The sequence below is a fragment of the Sciurus carolinensis genome, chromosome 2 (assembly GCF_902686445.1).
Source record: "Sciurus carolinensis chromosome 2, mSciCar1.2, whole genome shotgun sequence".
In the NCBI taxonomy this organism is placed as follows: domain Eukaryota; kingdom Metazoa; phylum Chordata; class Mammalia; order Rodentia; family Sciuridae; genus Sciurus; species Sciurus carolinensis.
In genome coordinates this window covers 53,629,659-53,653,396 of record NC_062214.1, presented here as the reverse complement: position 1 = coordinate 53,653,396, position 23,738 = coordinate 53,629,659, and the positions used below count along the sequence as shown (strand labels likewise).

The following is a 23,738-nucleotide window of genomic DNA, read 5'->3' as shown; positions in this document are numbered from 1 at the left end:
TCTGCACACTTAATATACCTTTGCTTAGTTTGAATGTTTTACTATTGTTCCATCATGTATTCATGTGTAAATTGTAGGATATGTCATTTTAAAACAATGATTTAAAAAAATTTTTTTAAAACAGAGTTCAAGTTGCCCAGATTGGCCTAGAACCTGTGGTCTTCCCACTTCATCCTCTGCACTAGCTGGGATTACAGGTTTCTGCCACCGTGCTCAGCTCTAAAATAATGGTAATTTTTAAAAAATATCACATTACATGAAATTTTGAAAGTTAGGGAAAAGAACCTGATGAAGTTGGAAAGCGTAGATTCATAGAGATACAGATCCTCACGGTAATTTTATTTTTTCCAATGGTTTTTAGCAGTCTGGGGTCAAGAAGGTGATGTTGAATGAACCCAGAGGAAAGTGGGAAGCAGAGTTGCAGGGGGCTCAGTAGTTATTCTAGGCCTTTGATATTGGCTAGCCTACTTAATCTCTGTGAGGTAGATATCATTAATCCTAGATTTAAGGTGGAGAAAAGCAGCTCAGAGAGATGAAGTTGGCAACCCAAGGTCCAGGAGAGGGCAGGTTTGGAATTCAGACCTTAGTGCCCAAGAGTTCCTCCTTGGGCAGCCTCTAGTACAGTTCAATGGGGTCAGGTGGGGGGACAAGTGGCAGCATAGGGAAGTGGAACTAAGACTGTCTGGGACCCAGCATTCTCATGTGTCTAGTGATCTGGCCAAAGGGGACTTTGAGCACTGAGGAGTCTCCTGGGAGTGGACTGACCTGTGACATACAAAACTAAGACCATTAGCTGGGTAGTAGGGGACGGCCTAGGTCCCATGGTTTGTCTCCCTTTCCAGTCCCACTGGCCTGAGTCCTGGAGTAAGAACTGAAATAGACATTCAGTCTATTTGTGGGGGGTCAAGTTGCTCTGTTTGGAGTCCCTACACCCAAGTGAAATGGATTGGGACTGCTGGTGGAGTGTACTCTCTGTGTGCTACAGAAGCTGGAGGCATGGAGGGGTGGGATTCTTTACCTGGCCTGGGAGGCCTCTGGCTACTCAGGACGCTCAGTTAGTTGGGTGGTGCTACATTCAGTGAGGCTTGGGTTAACTTTTGTCAGTGTGATTCTTTGTGGTAAAAGTCACTGAAGCCAGTGGAAACTCCTTTCATAGGGTAGTGTGCCGGGACCTCCAGGTGCGTTTTTGTGTGTGCCCAGAAGCAGACAGATGATTCCTACCTTTACTAAGTCTGGGGTCCCCACTTCAGAGCATGAAATCAGTAAACACGGCTTTCTGGGAACAGAGGATAAATGACCAGCTGGGGAGGGCAGAAGGCAGCCAGGTGGTCAGTGAGGTGAGGGGTAGAGCACAAGCTGTGCAACTTAGCCCACTGCCCTGCCCTGGGCATCACTCCCATCAGTAGCATAAAAGGCTCTGGGACAGAGAGGAGGGAAGGCAGGGACCCAGGTCCAGCCTGGGAGGGGAGGCCCAAGAGGGCTGGAGATGCCTGGAGCCTCAGAGGCTTCAAGGTCAGTGCCCAGAGTCCTCAAGGCCTGACTTCTAGATGCGGAGGGGAGAAGAATGAGAGTGCGCTTGACTTCTAAGTACTTAAGTGACTCAAAGCATTTTCTGCAGGCATCACTCTTTACAGAGATCTAGACTCTACCCGGAAAAATTACCTCTAAAATGAATGGTCAAAGGCAGAAAACACTCTACAATTTAGGTGGAAAAACGGGGTGACATTAAAAATCTTTTCCTGTTTTTAAGACATCTTCATCAAGCTAGTAGTACTTTTATACGATAGTGAAGCATAAATATTATTGCTTAATGTGGTTTAACTTGATAATGGAGCCACATGCCGGTGGTTTGGGCCAGTCTGGCCAGTAAAGAGGGATAATTGCATAGAGCTGCCCTCGGGCTGACCTTTTTACTCTGCAGCCGTCGGAAAAGTTTGGTGACCTCTTCAGGCTGAGAAGAACCGGGCTCGAGGGGCATCAAGGTTGCAGCGGGTGACAATCCCCGCACCGCAGCCTCAGGGTCTTTACAGGAGCGGGTCTGGTCCAGGTCGGAGCAGGAAAACAATGTGAAGGCCAGAGAAGAAAGCAAGGGTCCGGTGCGCTGGGGGTGGGGTCCCAGCGGACCCAGAGCACAGGGAAGGCAGGAAGCTGCCCTGAAATACAAGATGGACATCCAGAGGCGCCGCCCTCCAGCCAGCAGATGAGCCCGTCACAGAGAAGTTAAGTGACTCGCTCAAGGTCACAAAGCTAGTTGGTGGCAGCGTGTGTAGGGTGCTGTTCTGCCAATGCCTCTGGGGTCCTCAGACGTCCCAGTCCTGCACAGCGGGAGCCTCTACTCTGGTTCTGATTCTGCAAGCAAAGGAGCCCCGGGGGGCTCCTACTTCAGGCCTAGTCCTTTGGTTAGGAGAGGACCGCGCACCAACCTTGCCACGAACGGTAGTTACCCAGTCCCGCAGCCGCCTGACGCCAGTGCAAGCATCAAGCGTGGGGATCCGTTCTGGGCATTCGGAGCAGCGTGCAGAAACAGCACCAGAAACCTGGAGTGCGGCGCCCTCACTGACTACTCACTACCAGCGCAAGGGAAGTCCTCCCACCGGTTTCGGTCGAATGACTCCAAGGCTCAGAAAGTGACATGATCGTCACGCAGCCTTTAAGTTATAAGCAGGGACAGAACCTGCAGGTCTGGGTTCTGATGACCCTGAGCCAGAGAAGACTGTGTACCCTTGGGCAAGTCTCTTCCCATCTCTGGGAAGTCAGGCAAGTGCCCCCGCGGTCCGGGCTGCGCATGCTCAATCGCGGGCGGGGCCCAAAGAAGCGGCGGGCGCCCAGCTGCTTTGCATTGACGCCAGCAGCCGCTGGAGGTCACCGCTGGGGGCTGGGAGCGGTGTGCTGCCTGCAAGACCCGGCCGGGAACACACCGGAGCCGGAGTCGAAGCCCAAGTCCTACCGCCCTCAACTCCCGCCGCGCGCAGTCGCCCTGCGCTCCTCGACGGCGCGGCCCCAGGCCCGGCTGGAGCCAGCTGCTTCGCTTCCCGCCGGGCCGCCAACACTGGCCTCTCAGCCCTGAAGGCAGCAGCGTGTGAACAGCCGTCCCTCACCGTCGCTAGACCCAGGGGCACTTTTCACGGGGCAGCGGGCCGGCAGGCGGGGTCAGACCCGGCGGTGGAGGCGCAGTGACCGGCGAGGCGGGAGAGCATCTCTTCGGCCTCCCGGCTTTCCGGAGGGCGGCGTTGCCAGCGCGGCGCATGCTGTCCGCTCGAGCTGGGAGAGCGCGGATCTCCTCCCCGAAATTCCCCGGAAGCGCGGCGCGTCGCGGCTAGCACGGCGATGTGAGGGAGGCGGCGGCTCCCGCCTCAGGAAGGGCATGTTCGGAGGGGCGGCCGCGGCGCGCCGCCCGCCCCAGCGCCCCCTCTCCGCCGCCGCCGCCGCCACCGCCACAGCCACCGCGCCCGCTCCGCGATAAAAGGGCGGCCGCTTTTCCTGACGCGAGACCCCGCTCGCCGCCGCCAGCTCAGGCGGCGATGACACGGCGCCCGCGGCGGCCCCGAGGCGCCGGGCGGGCCGTTTGCTGACCGGACCGCGGCAGCCGCCAGCGTGTCCGCCGCGCCGCCGCCAGCATGGGCTGTGCGCCGAGCATCCGCATTTCCGAGAACCGGGCGGCACACAGGGGCGGCAAGGAGGCCGAGGACGCGCCGATCCCTGCGGCGCCGCGGCAGCCGTCCGGCCGACCGCTCCTCCCTCGCCATTCGAAGACAGACGTCCAACCCGGGCCCCGCGGCACCGGCCGCGCGGAGAACGAGGCTCGCGACGGCACCGGCGCGCAGGTAAGGGCCGGTGGGCCGGTGCGCGGTGACACTTGGGCAGCGAGCGGCAGCTTTCCGCAAGGGTGGGCGGGCGCCGTCTCATGCCGCGAATGGGATGGCCTCGACGAACCGCAGCGCCTAGAGGACCCACTGGGTCCCCGGCCCGGGATCCACAGGGTTGCGCCTAAGACGCCAACCGAAGAGCGGCGTTGGTTCCTGGGTCGGACCCGACGCCTGGAGCAGCAGGGCCAGCGGAGGCGCCAGAATCAGTTCCCCCCTGGAGGGAACGCTCAGGGTATTCTGGCGCGCCCCGTTAAATCAGTGCGAACTTTGTTCTTGAGGTCCCGGTGGTAGAAAGGGAAGGGCGGCTGACCCTGGGAATGGTGCAGGACCCTGTCACCCTGAGTTTTCCCTCTGTCAGCTTGGACATACAGTTGTAGTTTTCCATTTTCTTTGGGACTATTAAAATGTAATCTGGAACATCAGTTTTGCTTTATTGCACATGTATATGAAGTTCGTGTTTATTAGCATACATATTGTATTTAAAGCGTGTGTAATTAGAAAATACTATCCGAAACACGATTTTTGAAACATTCAGCAGAACAAAGTTAATCTTTTATTAAGCAGTCTCACTGGGACATTTTGTGACTGGTTTTTTTTTTTTTTTTTCTGCCTTTTTTTTTTTTTTTCTTTTAAAATTATTCCGTGTCTTCTCCACGTATTGTCTTGGCTCGCGCTTTGTCAAAGTTTCTAGACTTAAGGTTTTCTAAAGGAAATATGAAAGAAAAAGAGGGGGAAAAGTTCATTAACGCACCAAGCAGCAGTTTTTCCATTTTTCTGATTTGGAATTTTAGAGCTAGCACGCATGCATTGGTTTGTTTTATTAAATTAGTAAAACAGAAAACTTTGTTGTGCTTGTGACAGCAGATGGTTGACAATCATCCGTCTCATCATTACCCATTTTTAAGAGTCATTTGCAGACGTTTTAATTTCCTTGATTACCTAGGACTGCTGATCTCCCAAATTGAAAGGCTATAGTTTGATCTACTTACTGTCTTCAATTTCTAGTAGTCGTCATACTTTGTCTCTATGAAAAGGAAAAGTTTTTTTCAGTGTTGCATAACTGAAGTGATTTCTCACCCCTCCCTTACTCTAAGTGAAAACTCTACTTTGTTCTCATTATCAGAAGTTGAATTCCCTCAATAGATTCTTTGAAGAAACGTGTGATTATTAGATTATTAAGACACTGCTTTTTTTTTTATCAGTGGGAAGCTTTTGCATTAAGCCTAACTGGCTTTGAAAGAAAAGCATTACACAGGTGAAGTGTAACATGAAAACTTTCAATTCGAGCTTTTGACCCAAAAGCTTGGTTATTTTGCATCAAGTAATATTGAACTTTTAGATTACCAAATTAGCCCTTTTAGTAAGAAGCATTTGGTTCTTACAGGTCTTTTTATGGCTGCCTGGATGTCCTTAAATTCACTTAGGTGTCTTGTAAGCCTCTCCAGTCCAGCAGTTTACTCTACATGCCGGTAGGTCCCTGAGTTTCCAAGAGTCTTTATTTCAAGATATTCTGCTTCCTTGACAGACCATTTCCTTCTTTTGGGGCCAGAAAATAAATTCATCCTTATAGTGCCTAATCTGGTGGCATGTGTATAGTAGGTGCTTAACAAATGTTTAATTTCTTTTTATTGTTCACTGAGTGATATTACTTTTTCAGTCACTGGAATGTAAGTCCATAAAGTCTCTTAAGATAGAAATTAAGATATTTTTCAGAGGAAGAGTCAAATTATAAATAACATCAAAACCACAGATGTAACAGTTCCTCATGAGTTGTACACATTGATGCCACATCTCAGTTATAGATATTCATGTTTGAGCATATCAGGCAGTATAGCAGAGATAAACTTTTTAAAAATTCAGTATTTTTTCAATTAAATTAAGATATATGTGTACTCAGGAAATTGAGAATTACATGTTAGAGAAGAAGATAAACTTCTAGAAATTTACCAAGATCAAATTATTATACAATTATTTTGAGTTTCTTTATATTAACATTCAAGATCCCGTTTTAGTTTATTTAAAAGTTTCTTCTTAAAAATGCAGTAAGTTGGACAGGGGTTGTGGATCAGTGGTAGAGTGCTTGCCTGGCCTGCATGAGGCACTTGGTTTGATCCTCAGCACCACATCAAAATAAAGGTATTATGTCCATCTACAACTAAAAATATATTTTTTGAAAAATGCAGTAAGTGAGCATATATTTGAGTGGATTTCAACAAGAAATTCAGTGGGAGAAATTTTTTTCTATTCCTGTAGCTTATAGTAAATGGCAGTTCCTCAGTGGTGAGGAGATTGATAATTAAATGCATTTTCAGATTAAACAGTATGTGCCCTATACTGTAATGTATCCCATGTATGTTCCATGGAGCAGTTTGTGGTCTGTTAAGTATTACATGACAAAATGGTTCTATGGTCAAATCAGTTGGAAAATACTGGCTCCAACTGTTCAGCCAAAGTTCTTTCATGCAGGACTTGTCAGAGAACTTAATTTCTTAAAATAGCTTGTGAATCTCAAGTGGTGTTTAGTGTGTACAGCATTTCCCAAACTTGTTTGATTATAGAGCCTTTTTCTTGAGTTATATCTTGGGTAGGCCCATGTTAAGACCTGATTCCTTACTTGAGATGCCAATATTCAAAGTACAGGAAATATACCTAACAGTAAAACTCAACAAATGTAATTTACTTCTTAATGATTCCAAAGGTACTTTAGGATCTTATAGTACATTAGGCTAAGATGGCTCTATGAACTTTTTAAAGTATTACTAAAAATACTCTCTGGCTGTTTATTCATTTCAGGAGTTATAGTCTGTGTGGTTAGAGATAATGAGTGCTGTGTTCAGTTTGAACACTTACAGTTTTGTTTATTTTTAATCAGTGTGAGCTTTAACTGTAACACTTCAATATTTTCTTGTCAGTCTGTGATTTACTCCATTTCCCTTTTCCTTAACTGGGACTCGAATTGCCCTTGAAATGTTCATGTGTGGGGGACGGCCTGCTAGAGGAGACCCTGGGCTCACCCTCCCTTGATTTTTACAAACCCTCAGTGCACTACTAATGGTTGGTTCCCCTGCCCTAGTTACACCAATCAGCTCTGTGAGGTGGCAGTCACAACTGTTTTGCTGTGTCCCCCAGGCCTGGAGCATAGTAGGCCTTCTGTAAACCTTTGTTGAACTGGAGGATTGTGTGAACCAGGCTGTCCAAGTGGAAAAATCTACCTAGCTCATCTAAAGGAGAAAGAGAAACCAGTTTTAACTAGAGTGAAGGCTGTAAAGTTTGGATTTGTTTTGTAGAAAACACTCTTCAGTAAAATCTCTTATTCCACCCTGGTAAGCAACATTGATTTCTCTCTAAAGATTTAAGGATTAGCCCGGCTGGGTGGGCAGCACACCACAGGTGACTGATAAGATGCAGAAACACTAACCTCTGACCAAGTGTTCAAACGTTTGAGGGCTCAGAATCCTCACTCTTGTTTGTCATACTATGTTCCCTTTTTTTTCTTTCATTCTTTTTCTCCATTGGCTTTTCTTTTATACTGTCTCTTACTGTCTCGCTAGTCTTCCTCCTTGCTTTTTCCTACCATCTCCCTTTCCTCCACAAAACTGGCCAAACTAGCCATTTTATTGAAGAAAGTTCAGTGGTTTCTTAGTGTTTCTTAGCTATCAAATACACTTTTTCATTTGATTTTTAAATTTTATTTTGAGACAAGGCCTCACTAAGTTACCCAGGCTGGCCTCACACTTAGGATCCTCTGCCTCAGCTTCTCTAGTTGCTGAGATTGTAGTTGTGTATCATCACACCTGGTTGCCTGATCGTAATTTACAAGTTGATTAATCACATTTTAATATTCACCTAAACTAATTTTTCGTGAGCGTGTGTGTGTGTGTGTGTGTGTGTGTGTGTGTGAGTGTGTGTGTTTGGTGGGGACTGATTTTGTTCCTCAACCTAGAGATCTTTTGACACTTGATAGGACTATGGAATTACTGAAAGCTTTTTTCTGAAAATGTAGTTGAGAAAATTATATTTAATTTTCTTCTTCTATCTTCTATTTTATTTTCTTCTTCTATATATGTCTATAATATATCTCTGGAGCTCATGGTGGTGAGTTTTATCAGTGCATTATGCCTTTCAGTATATAGGATCAACTATCTATCACGCTTAGCTACAAAGATTTTTTTACATTTTCTTAAATTCCATTATATATATAAAATGTTTTACATTTGTATCACATATGTTTTTTAGTGCTTATTATCATTACCACCATACCTTTACGTTTGATTTTTAAGATAGACATTATGGCACAATTCTTTCAGTTCAGACCTACCCCAGTACAACCTGGACTCTTTCCTGTTGAAGTGAGGGTTGTGAGGGAGCCTGTGGTCCCTTCTTGCACCAGTGTTCCCTTTGAAGTGGCTCTGACACTGGTTTTCCCTTGGATGGCTTGCCCATTTGTACTGGATTCTTAAACAGGGAAGGTTCATGATGTGAGGCCACAGAGTGAGGCAGATGTCTCAGAATAACCTAAAATGCCTTAAAGGACAGAAAATACACACACGCACACGCACACACACACACACACACACACACACACATACATATAATTAAAACAAACAAAACAGAAGAAGTTACTTAGGATATGAGTAAGTTCTTAGTCTTGCCCAAGGATTGTGGCTTCAGCCTGGTTTTGCAGTATAGTGAGGCAGTAGGAGGTAATGGACTCTGAAGTTCTTAGAGCGCAGACTATTTTATTAGTAATACCCACCATTTCTTGGATGCCCTTTATGTTGTAAGCACCTTGCTAGATTCATCTCAGATGTTCTCATTTAATCCTTGAAACCCTATTTGTGGCTGATATCATTTCCCTTTTGCAGATGAGGCCCCAGAGGTTAGGTACTTACCCGGGGTCATACATTTAAGCTGGGATCAAATCTATTGTTCCTGGCCCTCATCCTTTTGGTTGTGCTGTTAAGTACCTAGGTTGCATTGCATCTTCCATTCTTTGGCCTTATGTTATTCTATAGGTATCTTAGATCACCTAGGGTTTTAAGTAGGCATTCGGAACTTGCATCACCAGGATTTTAAGTCTTCACTTTGTGGAGAATTTGGCTAAACCCTATCTTAGGCTCCTGTGTTTGCAGAAGTTGTAGCATTTTCAGCCCTGTTCCAGTTAACTCCTGAAGTTAGCCATCTTGTGACACACTCTGGTCTGTTCTCTTTGCTGTCTGAAATGGGGAATCCCTTGGGACTCTGCCTTCTCCCTCCTCAGGCTACAGATAGCCTTCCTTAGCCAGGAGCTGGTTCTTCCCACTGACCTCTGCCAGGTGTGCCTTTCCCCCTCGGCCTGCATGTTGGCATCCTCCAAGAGTAATTAAAGTCCAGCTGGAAATTTTCCTGAGTCCCTGGTTGGACTTGCACTCTTTTCTGTGCTCTTGGGCTTTGGACCTTCTCCTGTAGCCTTTGTAAGCCTAGAATTTCTATTTCAGGTCTTCTCCTGGATTGTAGGCTGCTTGAGGGTAAGGGCTATGTCCTGATTTCATTTCAGTTCCTAAATTCTTGGCATACTTAGTAAATATTTGAATAAATATATCAGTTTCTGAGGCTGTCAGTACTTCATGTTCCCCAGGTCTGTCTCACCTTGTTTATGTTTAACAGAAATTGTGAGGGTGTGTTATATGTGTTTTAAGAAAAAAACAAAATATCCTTGAGCCAGTGATTAATCTGCAGTGTTATTAGAAAAGCTTTTGCCTCTAATTTTGGCAGTGTTCAGGTTGAGCAATGTTCTTAGGTCCCCTCCTTCTGTTCTACTTTTGTTCTGCTGTGTTTGGTAAGAAGAGTGGTGAAATATCATGTTAGAGTGTTGTTTTGACAAGTTTTGTGCTGCAGTTTCTTAGCTACAGCCATGATGTGCAGTTTGACCATCCACGCAAACCAGAAGGATATTGCAAAGTTTCCAGAACTTTGTGGATGACCTCAAGGAACTCCAGGATGGTGGGGCTTGCCAGTGCTTTTATTCTATATGGGTTGGAAACGCATCTTTGGTTTGTTGAGTTCATCTCTGTCACTGTAGAATGACTGCTTCAATTCCTTTCACTTTGCTAGTGGGCTCAAAACAATTCCCATGTTGTCCTGGGATGTTTGGAGTTTGCAGCAGTTCCCCACTGAGCTGTTGAAGAATACAGGAAGAGGAGCCAGAGACTTAGATTTAGGTCCATCAGGCACTGGCCATATGATATTTGGCAAGTTCTGATCTTGAGTTCTCTCAGGTGTAAAATGAGGTTAGAATACCTGAATTGTAATGAGGATTACTTAAATAATCTCTGTGAAAGTGTTTTGTGAATTCCAAGACATTATCACACATAAGGATTGATCATTTTCTCAGTCACCTTTCTTTTCTTCTTTCTTTCTTTCTTTTTTTTTTTTTGTGGTACCAAGGGATTAAACCCTGGGCCTCTTGCATGCTAGGCAAGAGCTATATCACTGAGTTACATCCCCATCCCTTTTTATTTTTATTTTGAGACAGGGTCTCCCTAAATTTCCCAGACTGACTTTGAACTTGTGATCCTCCTGCCTCAGTCTCCCAGAGTAGCTGGGATTACCATCATGGAACTACCCAGATATAGTTACCTTTCTTGTCTCAAATATATCTATGTACACTTAAAAAAATTTTTTTTTAGTTGTAGATGAACACAATACCTTTATTTTGTTTATTTATTATTATGTCGTGCTCGGGATCAAACCCAGTGCCTCACACGTGCTAGGCAAGTGCTCCTACCACTGAGCCACAACCCCAGTCCCTCTATGTGTATTTTTAAATGGAAATCTCATCTTTTGTGTATTTCTCTTTGGATATTTTATTGCAAAAAATTTCAGACATACAACAAAGTTGAAATAATTATACACCTGTATACCCACCTAGATTCTACTGGTAATCTTTTCCCATATTTGTTTTATTTTATCTATCTATCCCTTTATCCATCAATCCATATTATTTTTGGGTACATTTGCAATTAAGTTCTATTTATCAGTATAAATGCACTTCAAGCACTTCAAAATGCATATAATTTACTAGAGTTCAAATTTATTTTTTTAGATGAAGTTACATAGTAAAGTGTACAAGTCTTATATGTACCATTCGCAATTTTGACATACATATTTGTATACTTACATAGCACAAATCTTTGTTGAAATACAAGTGTATCATCACCCTGAAAAATCCTCTACTCCACCCGCCTCTTGGGACCAGGGATTGAACCCAGTGTCTCTTAACCACTGAGCCACATCCCAGCCCTTTTTATGTTTTATTTTCAGACAGGGTCTTGCTAAGTTGCTGAGGCTGTCTTTGAACTCACTATCCTCCTGCCTCAGCCTACTGAGTAGCTCAACTGTAAAGTTCTCTTATGCTCCTTCCCTAGTCCTACTCCTATTCACCAGAAACCACTCTTCTGCGTTTTTCCATTATAAATCATTTCTTGCCTATTCTAGACTTCATATAAATAAAATCTTAAATATGTATTATTCTTTCATGTCTTATTTTATTCAACAGTGGTAGAGCCACCATCCCCTTCCCCCTAAAAATGTTTGGATGCCAGCCTGGGCTGTATAATTAGAATTGTCTCCAAGAAAAAAAATAAAAATAATAATAAAAGTTCAGTTGCTCCCCATTCTTTCTCCTTATTTGATGTTACAAGCCTTAAATTTAGCCTTTCTGGTAGGTATATTGTGGTATTTCATTGTGGTTTTTATTTGCATTTCCTTGAGTGCTTTTTCATGTGCTTATTGATCATTTATATAACTGTCCTTTTGAAGTTTGTAACACTTTAATCTAAAGGAAATGTAAATATCATAATCTATGGGTAGGGAAGGACTTATTCATGAGCAAGTTACATAAGGGATTTACCATAGGAAAGTTCAGCTACTTTAAAATAACTTCTCATCAAAAAGTAATGGAAAGGAGAGCCACTGCCTGGAAGGAACATATTTTCAGTATCTAACGTCAATAAAGGATTAGTATTTAAAATGCATATGAAACTGCTGGGTGCAGTGCACACGCCTGTAATGCCAATAACTCTGGGAGGCTGAGGCAGGAGGATTGCAAGTTCCAGGCCAGCCTCAGCAATTTAGACACTGTCTTAAAAAATAAAAAGGGCTGGAGAGCTAGCTCAGTGGTAGTGCCCCTGGGTTCTGTCTTTAGTTCTAAAGTAAACCAATCAATGAGTTAGTAAATAAAGGAGTTCTTATAAGTCAGTAAAAAAAAGACAAGACTTGGAGAGACATTTCTTTAAAGAGGAAACCAGATGGCTAAAACTTCTGTGAAATTATGTTATTTGGGAAATGCGAATTAAAACCACAGCAAAATAGCATTTTACATCCACCAAATTAGCAAATAAAAACCTGACAGTATTTTGAGGAACTCCTGGACACTGTAGGTAGAGATTTACATTGTTTGAACCGCTAAATTGAACATGTGACTCTGTGGCCTAGCAAGCTTGAAGTCCGTCCTAGAAACACTTACACATCTTTACTGGAACCGTGTCCTAGAATGTACATAGCAGCATTGTTTTAAGTCTGAAACTTTCCCATAAAACTAAAATGTCCATCAACAAAATAAAGGATAAAGCAAGTTGTGATATGCTGTAAGAAAGGAATACTTTACCACTGTGAAAATGGATTAAAAGTTCAGGTATAGTTCTAGATTCATCTCAGAAACTTAATGTTCAGAGAAGGAAGAAGTTATGGAAGAATCTATAAAGTACAATTATTTTTATTTAAAAATTTCTTTTTTACTTAAAACTTAATAACTAAACAATATATATGAATATGTGCATACATAGAGATGTTAAAACTATGAAGAAAATCATAGAAATAATTACTGTAAAATTCAATTAGACAAAGTTTATTTTAAGGATGTAAATGGTTAACAAGTTGAGTGCCTAATGTAGAGGATATAGAAGGAATATATCAGACTCTGCCTTCAGGGAAGAATTTTGTTCTTTTTAGGAAAATGGGATAGGTCTCTGACCTTAAATTGACTGATGGGCCCTGAGGAATGGAATTGATGTGTAAGGAGGAGGCAGAAGCTTGGTCTGAATTGGTCATAAGGTGCAGAGAGGGAGATTTTTGATTTGGACTGAGAAGACTGGAAGGACCTGGGTGAGTAGAAAATGGGGGAAGAGGGTATCAAGGGAAGTGGTGGCTGTGGAGATCATGAGGAGGCTGCTGGAATGGGAGGGAAGTTCTGAAAGCCAGGATGAAGAGTTCAAAGTCCATCCTGTAAACCTCAGAGAGCTCCCAAAGGCCTTTAATTTTCAGCAGGGTGGTTATAGGATAATCGTGTTTTATGAAGACACCTCAAGCAGGAGGTATGACCAGGTGGTTTGGGAAAGGAGAATATGAGTGAAGGAGAAACAGAGGCTGGGGACAGATTGGATTTGGGCAGGAAGAGGTGGAGAAATGGGGAGTGACTCAGAGATTCGGGTTTAGCAGCTTAGAAGGACTGTGATAACAAGCCACAATTTGTACAGTGCTTTATGGTTTACCAAATGCAGTTTTTGTACATCATCTCATTTGATGTTCCCCCAAGCTCCTATGAGGTAGAAAGGAGGGATTTTTATTTTCTCTATTTAAGACTTAAAGAAGCAGAAACTCTCCAAGTTTGTGGTGACCTACTACAGAAACAGGTTCACTTTAATAGCATAGAGTAGATGCCAGAGGAGAGAGAGTTTAGGGAGTTTTTTAGAAAACCTTTTTCAGTTTTTGTTTCTTCATTCATTTTATAAAAGTAAACATTTACTTTTCCTCATTTTGCTCATTCCACCATGTTTATTGCTGAAACTTGAAACATACAGGAAAGAACAAGGATCACTTAAGTTGTGAAATTACTTGAATTGCATGATCAGGAGACAACCTCTCATAAAATGGCGTGTTCCTTCCATTCACGTATATTGCTTTAAATAACTGTAATTAAAAACTTTTAAAAACAGTTTTGTTCTTTAGTTTTAGGAAACCTTTAGCTGTTATTTCTTCAAATATTTTCCCCTTTCTTTTTTTCTTATTTCTCTTCTTTTGCAGCTCCCTCCCAAAGAGATTTAGACACAGCTTGATCTGTCCTCCATGCCTCCTGCCTTTCTTTTACTTCCCCTCTTGATGCTGTCTTTGAGAGGATTTCTTAGTTCAGTCTTTTAGCTCACTAATCCATTCTTCAAGGCCTACTCAGTTCCTTAGCCTATTGGATTTTAAATTTGACTAGTTTTGTGTTCAAGATTTATGGTTCGTTCATTTTTCATAATTTTTCATTATTCATGTTTTATGGTTACAACATACTTCCTTATCTCTTTGAGGATATTAATTATACTCACTTTAAAGTCCTATTCTGATTGCTGTTTATTTAAAACATTTTTTATTGTGGTATAATGTGGGCAGCAAAGTATACAAAGTCCTTAAGTGTACAGCTTGATGAATTTATGCCTTTGTATGCTCCCATGTAACCATCACTCAAATCAAGACAGCATTTCCTGTACTCCAGAAGGCTGCCGGGGGACTGTGCAGTGGTTTTTAGAATTTGAAACATTTTATTATGAAAAACCTCAAGCATAGGGCATTCTTGATGAAATTTCGCTGTGTACTCCTTTATAGCCAATGCTTATATTTGGCATTAGAATTTTGTTGTAATTGCTTTATTGCATGTATCTAGCCATCCTTTTATTGCTACACTTTTTCTTTGACACTTTTCTTTAGAAATTGCAGATGTTAGTTTTGAGATAAAATTTATATACAATGAAATGCACAAATATTTAATATTTATTTGCTGAGTTTTGACAAATGCACATATATATGTATATATGTATATATTTGTGTAATTTGTGTAATTGCAGATGTTAGTTTTGAGATAAAATTTATATACAATGAAATGCACAAATATTTAATATTTATTTGCTGAGTTTTGACAAATGCACATATATATGGATATATATATATATTTATATATATATATACATATATGTATATATTTGTGTAATCCAAACCTCTATCAAGTTTGTGAAACAGATGAATCTCATTCTTATTAAGCAAATCTTTTTTCCTCAGGATTCTTTTCCCTTTTGATGAATATGTTTTCTAAATTGTACTCATTTTGTATTTTTATGTAACTGAATCTTCCTCCTTTTGCTTTTTTCATTTGATTTCTAACATACCTTTTTTTCTCTTTTTTTGAGACATGGTCTTGCTAAGTTGCCCATGCTGTCCTCAAACTTATGATCCAGTTACCTCAGCCTCCCGAGTAGCTGGAATTATAGGCTTGGATGTTATTTATTAATTTTTTGCCATTCTGGGGATTGAAATAAGGATCTTGTGCATGCTCGGCAAATGCTTTGCCCCTGAGCCACACCTCCACACCTCTACTTCGAAAAAATTGTGGTAAAATAACTATTTTTTAGGTATACAGTTCAGTATACCTTAAGTATATTCACATTTTTATGCAAGCATCGCCACTGTCCATCTTTGGAACTCTTTCATCTTGTAAAAACTAAAATTGTATACCCATTAAATAATAACTCCTAATCCTCCCTTTCCTGCCCCTGGCAACCTCCATTCTACTTTTTGTCTCTGTGAACTTTTTTTGTCTCTGTGAAGTATTCCAAGTACCTCCTGTAAGTGGAATCTTACAGCTTTTGTTCTTTTGTGACTCGCTTATTTTACTTAGCATAATGGTGTCAAGGGTTGTGTGTCAGATTTTTAATAGTCCAGTTGCTTATTTTAATGTTTAATTTTGTGATTATACCGTTTTTATCATCAGTTTCTTTTAAAAAATTTTTTTGTAGTTGTAGATGGACAGAATGCCATTATTTTGTTTATTTTTGTGCTGTGCTAAGGATTGAACCCAGTGCCTCACACATGGTAGGCAGGTACTCTGACATTGAGCTACAGCCCCAGCGCTATCATCAGTTCCTTTGAAGACTAAATAATGTTCCACTGTATGTATGTACCATATTGTTTTTTTTAAATATTTTTAGTTGTAGATGGACACAGTACCTTTATTTATTTTTGTGTGGTGCTGGGGATCAAATCTAGTGCCTCACACGTGCTAGGCAAGTGCTCTACAACTGAGCTACAGCCCCAGCCCACCACCTTGTTTTTTCATCCACTGATGGACACTTGGATTGCTTCCACCTTTTGACTATTGTGAACAGTGCTGCTGGGAACATGAATTCCCTTAGTTCTTTTGGAAATATATCCAGAAATAGAATTGCTGATTTTAATTTTTTGAGGATCTGCCGTAAGTATATACTATTTTGCAATGTTTCAGCTAATTATACTTTTCCATTTCACTAATAATAATAATTTTTTTGTACTGGACATTGAACCCAGGGGTGCTCAATCACTGAGTTACATTCCCAGTCCTTTTTAATTTTTACTTTGAGACAGGGTCTCACTAAATTGATGAGGCTAGCCTCGAATACATAATCCTCCTGCCTCAGCCTCCAGACTATCTGGATAATAGACATGCACCACCATGACTAGCTCCATTTCAGGAATTTATAAAACATTTACCTAATATTCATATCATACCATATCAGTATTCCCTATGATTTCAGAAATGTCTTGCATTTCATTTGCTTATGATCCTTCTATTTTTTTTATACATATCCTTTTTAAAGAGGCCTGGCCAATTGGATCACAGCTTGCTTCTTTGAGCTGTCATTTAACCTTCTACTTGCCATATTTATTGTAAACTGGAAAATGTATTTAAATTTCCTCATCCAGTTAAATATTCAAGTTAAATATTTTGGTTAGACTATATCTTTGGTCATTCATGAATAACATCAGAAGACACACAGTATCTGATCAAGCCACCAGTAACAAATGTTCAGATTGAGGAGGTGAGGAAGATGATAGTCTGACCCCTCTGTTGTTGGGTTAAGTACCTCTATGGTTAGGTGAGTATTCCTGAAAGGCCCAGGTGTTAAAGGCTTGTCACCAATCTGTGGTGCTATTGGATGTGATGGATCCTTTAGGAGTTGGGGACTAATGGAAAGAAATTAGGTCATTGGGGGCATGCCCTTGGAGAAATTGGAACCCTGACCCCTGCTTTTGCTTTCTCTTTGCCTCCTGGCTGCTATGAGGTGAGCAATTTCCTCCTCCATTGCCATGCTACTCCATTGCCATACTGCCTCTTCTCCAGCTCAAAAGCAAAGGTGCCAACAGATCATGGATTAAAACTTATCAAACTGGGAGAGAAAATAAACTTTTCCTCCTTATAAGTAGTTTAGCTCAAGGATTGTGTTAAATTGAGAGAAAGTTGACTAATATAGTTCCCTTCATTTGACCTGAAAGTGATCTATGTGGCATTTGTCACTATACAAAGATTCAATTCACCATAGACTGTTCACCCATGGCTTACTTTCTTTCTTTTTCTTTTCTTTTCTTTTTTTTTTTTTTTAAAGAACCAATTGGTAATCCTTATCTAAAACAACAATTTTGATTAGAGTTAACAAGTAATATTTCCTCATCCTGTTATTTTCTACATTTAATAGTTGATGTTCTTTTGTACAGTAGAAGTTTCCCTCATCAGTTGGGTGGTTTGATGACAGTAAACTACCCCTATTGGAAAGGCAAGATTAATAATTTTTTTTTGCTTTAATTAACAATTTTAATAGTAAGGGGTTGTTGCCTCAAATGGTAGAGTATTATTTTTTTTCTGAATTTCACTTTTCTTTTTTATTTAATTGTGGACATGAATTTATATTGGTTGGATGTATTTAGATCTATTATAATCTTCCTTTTTTTCTTAAGACTGAAATTGTATTAAAGTACCTTTGGCTAGTCAGAGCTCCTTCAAGTTGACTTCTGGTTTTTTTCTTTTTTTTTTTTTGACATAATCCTATTAATCTTTGAAAGCATAAGCATCAGTTGTCCTCGTCTCAATTTGTATTTTCCTTGTCCTAGACCAGGAATGAACTTTTCTCCAAGATTTTCTGGTTCCTTACAGTGGAAAATGGTGTTGAAAACTATACATAGGTGCAAGGGGTACTTATTACACTAGAAGTGTTATTACTTGGGGGGCCATTTTAATGGCTGGATCTGGAAAATGTATATAGTAAGACCCCCCTGAAATATGTATTTATATTTCAATTTAGGTTAATAGTTCAGTTGCTTATTTTAATATGTTTGATTTTTGTAATGTGTCATTTTTTCTCTTACATGAACTTTGGGTTTGTCTTCCTTGGCTTTTAAACTTAAGGCTTGTCTATCAAGATACATAATAGTTAAGTGTTGGGTTATATGTTTTACAGTTTTTGTTTTATTTATTTAATTTGTTCATATAGTTTTTATTTGAAATTTGAGCCTATGATGTGAGGGAAGGATCTTAGCTCTTTGAAATAACTAGTTATTCTAGCCCCTTTTATGTGAACTGTTCCTTTTTTTCTCCAACAGGTTTGTACTTTTATATTTATCACTTCTTTGGGTTATCTATTCCTATATTCTTACTGAAGTGATTTCATTTTTATGACTTTATATCATGCTTTAATAGTGTCTGATAAGGTTAATCCCTTTACTTATACCCCATTTAAATTTTATTATTAACTCAATTCTTGTTTATACTTTTTCCATGCCAATTTTATTTAATTATTTGGTGCTAGAGATTAAACCCAGGGTCTAGTGCATGTATGCCAAGCATGTGTTCCACTACTGTGCTTACCCCCTACCAATTTTATAATAGTTTTATTTTACCTGCAGATTTGTTGGTGATGGGGGAAGATTTTTGATCGTATTAAAGTCAAACCCACTGTCATTTGGGAAGAATGAATAACTTTAAAGTTGTGGTAGTTGTAGTAGTTCATTTTCCATTGCTGTAACAGAATATCTGAGACTGAGTATTTTATAAAGAAAAGAGGTTTATTTAGCTAACTGGTTTGGAAAGTCTTGAAAGTTTGAGATTAAGTGGCTCCCTTGATTCAGCTTCTGCTGAGGGCCTCCTTGACTGTATCACATCATGGCTGATGGCATCATGGTAGGAGTACATGTTAGAGGGAGAGATCACATGGTAAGAGAGGAAGCCAGGAACTAACAGGATCCCACAGAAGTTACAGTGAGGGTAGTGAACCCATGACCAAATTGCCTCCCAAAGATTCTACCACTTCCCAATGTTACCACATTGAGGATCAAGCTACCAATACATGAACCCTCAGGGGATACACCCTCACCATAGCCAAACCAATAGTGTTTATTTTCCTGTCCAGTGATGTGACATTTATTATTCATTTATCTTATTTTATATACTTTCATATGACCGATATCTTTTTAGGATGCTTTTATGTGGTCAGAATAGTTTTTCATTAACTCTTTTGTCTTGTTAGTTAGATAAAATATATTGATAGTGTTGAAAAAGCTATTTTCTAAACATTCTTACAATTTTTCAGCAGATTGTCTTCATTTTTTGTGAAATGCATACATAGTGTAAGTGTATAGTATTTAGGATTATTAGGATCAATGTTTATGTTATTACCTGACTGATAGTTTTGGGTCTTTCTGAAGGAATACTTTTTAAAATTCTTTTTTGTCTTTTTATTAGCATATTGTAGTTATACATAATATTGGGTTCATTTTGACCATTATACAAGCATGTAATATATTTACTCCAGTTCAGTCCCCAGTACTTCCCTTTTCTCTTCCCACTTCCCTCCCCCTGTTCCTTTCCCTTTGCTTTACTGGTCTTTATTTATAGTTTTAAAAAATTAGTATACTAATTAATACACATAAAGGTGAAATTCACTGTGCATATTCATATATGTACTAAGGATAGTTTGTACAGTTTCATTTTACCATCTGAAGGAATATTTTTTTATTTTTTATTTTTTGGTACCAGGGATTGAATCCTGGGGTGCTTTACCACTGAGCCACATCCCAATCCCTTTTTATTTTTTATTTTGAGACAGGATTTTGCTTAGTTGCTGAGGCTGGCCTCAAACTTGTGATCCTCCTGCCTAGGCCTCATGATTTGCTGGGATTATAGGTATACTCCACCGTGCCTGGCTTGAAGGAATACTTGTAAATCTCTGTTTTCTTACTTTATTACTTTAGATTTTGAGAAGATTGTTAAATAATGGAGTTATTATTATTATTATAATCATCATGTTTTGTCTCAATGATATTGTGTTCAGTTCTTCATCTTAAGTATATGATACTGTATATCATATGATTTAAATACAGATGATATGATGTGTTTTATGGACCCTGTTTCCTTTCTTCCTTCCTTAATTTCTTACTTTTGAGTTGGGGTTTTGTTTTGTTGCCCAGGCTGGCCTTGAACTTGTGGGCTCAAAGTGATCTTATTACCTCAGCCTCTCAAGTAGCTGGGATTGCAGGCATTGGCCATTGTGCCCAGTGTGGACCCTCTTTTCTATGAGCAATTTTGAAGTCAAGTGTCAAGTCTAATGGGGTGCCTTTTTTTGCTTATTAATGAGATAATCACATGCTTTTTTGGTAATTATTGCTGTGACATGGAGTATAAATTGATCTTTTGGTGCTAAAAATGTGTGCATTTCTGAAATAAACCCCCTTTACTTGTCACAGTTAATACTTTAAAATTTTTGAAATGTACTGTTGAGCTAGGCACAGTGGCACTTGCCTGTAATTCCAGCAGGCTAAGGCAAGAGGATCTCAAGTTCAAAGCCAGCCTAACCAAAAGCAAGGCACTAAGCAACTCAGTGAGACCCTGTCTCTAAATAAAATAAAATACAAAATAGGACTGGACATGTGGCTCAGTTGCCGAGTGCCCCAAATTCAATCCCTGGTACCCCCCCCAATATTGTTGAATTCAGTTTGTAATGACTTTAGATACAGATATGCAGTTTTCTACATTAATGAATGAATGCAAAGTTATCTACAGTTTCACATTCTAGCAGTAAACCCTTACTAATATTTTATTATATTAATATGTATATTGTTGATAACCCCTTGCATTCTTTTTTCCTGAGCATGTATAGATTTTTTTTTAATATGGGGGATTGAACCCAGGGGGTTTAACACTGAACTATCTCCCCAGCCCTTTTTATTTTTACTTTTATTTTTGGTACCAGTGATTGAACCCAGGGGGGTTTAACCACTGAGCAACTTCCTAGCCCTTCTTATTCTTTATTTTGAGACAGGGTCTTGCTAAGTTACCTAGAGCCTTGCTGAGTTACTGAGACTGGCTTTGAACTTGTGGTTCTTCTGCCTCAGCCTCCTGATTTGTTGGGATTACAGGTGTGTGCCATCACACCTGACACATGTATAGGAATTTAAAATTAAATTTTTTTTTTTTTTTTCTGTTCTTGAGATTAAACTCAGGGCCTCAGGCATGCTAGGCCAGCACTATACCACTGAGTTATACCACTGTACCTAAACTTAAATTTTTAATTATGAATTTTAAACTGATTTTTTCATATTATTTTGTATCTTGATTTTTAAATTTAATAATAAATTGTAGCTAGCTGTTTTCAAGATCATTAAAATTTCTTTAAAACAATTTATATGATGCTAACGCTGTCATGTATATCTTCCTACAAAAGTATGCACATGTGTGATCATTTTCTTGAATTTATTCTTAGAAGTTGAATTTATTTTTAAATCTTTGATTTAGAAAGCAATTCTGTTAGGTCAGGTTTTACAACATTTTGGGACACTGCAAAGAAAATGGATTATATTTTATTAAAATTTATTTATAATTCTGGCTCAGATAAGTTACATTTTCTTATTAAAATCTTTCATTTTCTCAACAGTTTTATTCCTTAATATGACCTTTGACTTTACCATATCCAACTTCCTTGTTTTGTGGGGTAGGGACTTGAAAACCTAAGGCATTTGGAAACATGTCTAAGATCACACTGCAAGTATTGGCAAAACCAAGACAAGAATCCCAAGCTAGCACTTGCTGCTTATTTCCCTGGTACTGTTTATATTTGTGAGAAGTAGATTAGAGTTAGTTATTTTCTCTGGTCATTTCATGAGATGCCCAGGTGCCAAACTGCATTGCTCTCCTAGTTCAGTTTTGGGAGGTGAACTCTTGTCCATTGGTTTTGCTGTATCAGAGGCGATAAAGAAATTGAACACCTGGAATTTCCAAACTTGGATACCATAGGGAATTTCTTCATTATTGCAAAATGGCTCTGTTTTTATTTTAAAGACTATTACACATATTTGTTTTTCCTTTTAGTTTGCAGCCTGAGTGTATGGAGTTGGAGTTGGCATGCAGTGAAACCTACAGCTTTACATAATCATTCACTGGATATTTGGCCAGCTCTTTTACTGCCTTAACATTTTAGATAAAAGCAGGGAGTCTTGGTTCCTTTTTCTCCCTTAACCCTTTAAGCCAGGTCTTTTAATTTTTCTAAAGTTAAGAAATAGGATCTTGAAAAGCCAAAAGTACCAAGGGAGGTGAGCTATAGTAGAACTTTGCCTTGAGATAAGGAAGGTAGGTATGGCATCAGTTTGGCCCTGTGGTCCAGCAGGATTATCAGAAGTCTCAGAAGACCTCTCTGGCAATCATTGATAGTGAGCTCTATGACCTCTAGAGATTAGTTTTCAGAGGCGGAAAGTTAGAAAGTATTCAAGTGGTCTTCTAGTCTCACTTCTTGAACTCCATTATAGGTATTCTTTCTTCGATTCTCCATCTACACAGAGAACTCTAGTTTGGTAAATGTTTGTGATAAGGAGGTCACTAATTCCTTATTGAATAATAAAATATTTCCTCATTCATTCAGCACATATTTTTTTAGTGCCTACTGTGGGCCAGGAACTGTACTAGTCATTTGCTGGCCAATGTGAATATGAGTAAGATGTGTGCTCCCTTTTTAGATGATCTACTCGCTGGAGGATAGGCTCACTTCTAATTGTATGTGTCTCCTTTGCCCCTGGGTCACAGTGCCTGTTCAGAATCTGAACATACTGTTACTATCATATTGTCACAGGGGGCAGGGGAATTGGAATCGTAAGATTTAGGTTTGAATTTTGGTTTTGGTACTTTTTTAAAAAATATTTTTTTAGCTGTAGATGGACACAATGCCTTTATTTTATTTATTTATTTTTATGTGACACTGAGGATTGAATCCAGTACCTCACACTTGTGAGGCAAGCATTCTACCACTGAGTCACAACCCCAGCCCAGCTTTGGTATTTTTTTAACTGTGTAAATGCATATAGTTCCTTGTATGGAAAATATGGTTGAGATAATGCATGGAAACATAATTTCTAAGCTGTTATTCATCATAGGAATGATAGACTTTTCTTGAATTATCCAGAATTATTTTCTCACCAATGGGTCAGTGGAGAAGGAAACTGTTATAATTCTTTCAGTACTGCTGAATATACTGATAATGGAAAAATAAACAGGGGTTGCATTGCTTTTCTGGCCTGTAAACCAAAAAACAATTTTCAGTGCCAAAAACTTGTTTGTCTTGAGAGGCCAAGAATGTTTCTACAGTGTAGGACAGTTTGAGATCCCACGGTGAATCTCTTGGATCATCACAGTTTTGGTTTAGGTTGGGTTGTTTATGAGCTAGCTTTTCTACGATGTAGTTTGCTTACTGTCTTCATTTCCTGCTGGAAGTGGTCTCAGGTCAAGGCTCCTATGAACCTCTGCTTTCTGTGTGCAGACACTTGCCAGTCAGGGCAAGGTCCTTTCCCATATCCAGGCCTGGACAGACCTCTGAGCATGGCACTCCATAATGGGCCTGGCTCTACCCCATCAGGTCAGTGTAGAGCCACCAGCTTCTCAATGATGGCTGTGAAGGCTTTGCCCCTGTCCTCAGTATTCTTAGCTTTCTCTACTGCTGTAGAGCCAGTTTGCTAAAATAATTTCTTTTTTTCTCTTTGACGAGAAAATTTTCTGGAAGCTCTATTCTA

General features: G+C 40.1%; 1 protein-coding gene across 4 annotated transcripts in view; it reads left to right on the top strand.

Annotated features, from left to right (window-relative positions):
• Positions 1-2,882: 2,882 nt before the first annotated feature.
• Pde8a (phosphodiesterase 8A) overlaps positions 2,883-23,738 on the top strand; it is a 143,870-nt gene continuing 123,014 nt past the window's right edge. The window contains exons 1-2 of one of the 4 annotated variants that reach the window (XM_047537468.1): positions 3,689-3,824; positions 12,858-13,010. Coding sequence is in view for 3 of the 4 variants with exons in the window: in XM_047537470.1 (XP_047393426.1) it covers positions 3,618-3,824 (207 nt within the window). In the remaining variant the exon portion in view is untranslated. Of the gene's footprint in view, positions 3,825-12,857; positions 13,011-23,738 lie in introns of all 4 variants that reach the window. The other 3 variants (XM_047537470.1, XM_047537465.1, XM_047537461.1) reach the window with 3 other exon arrangements.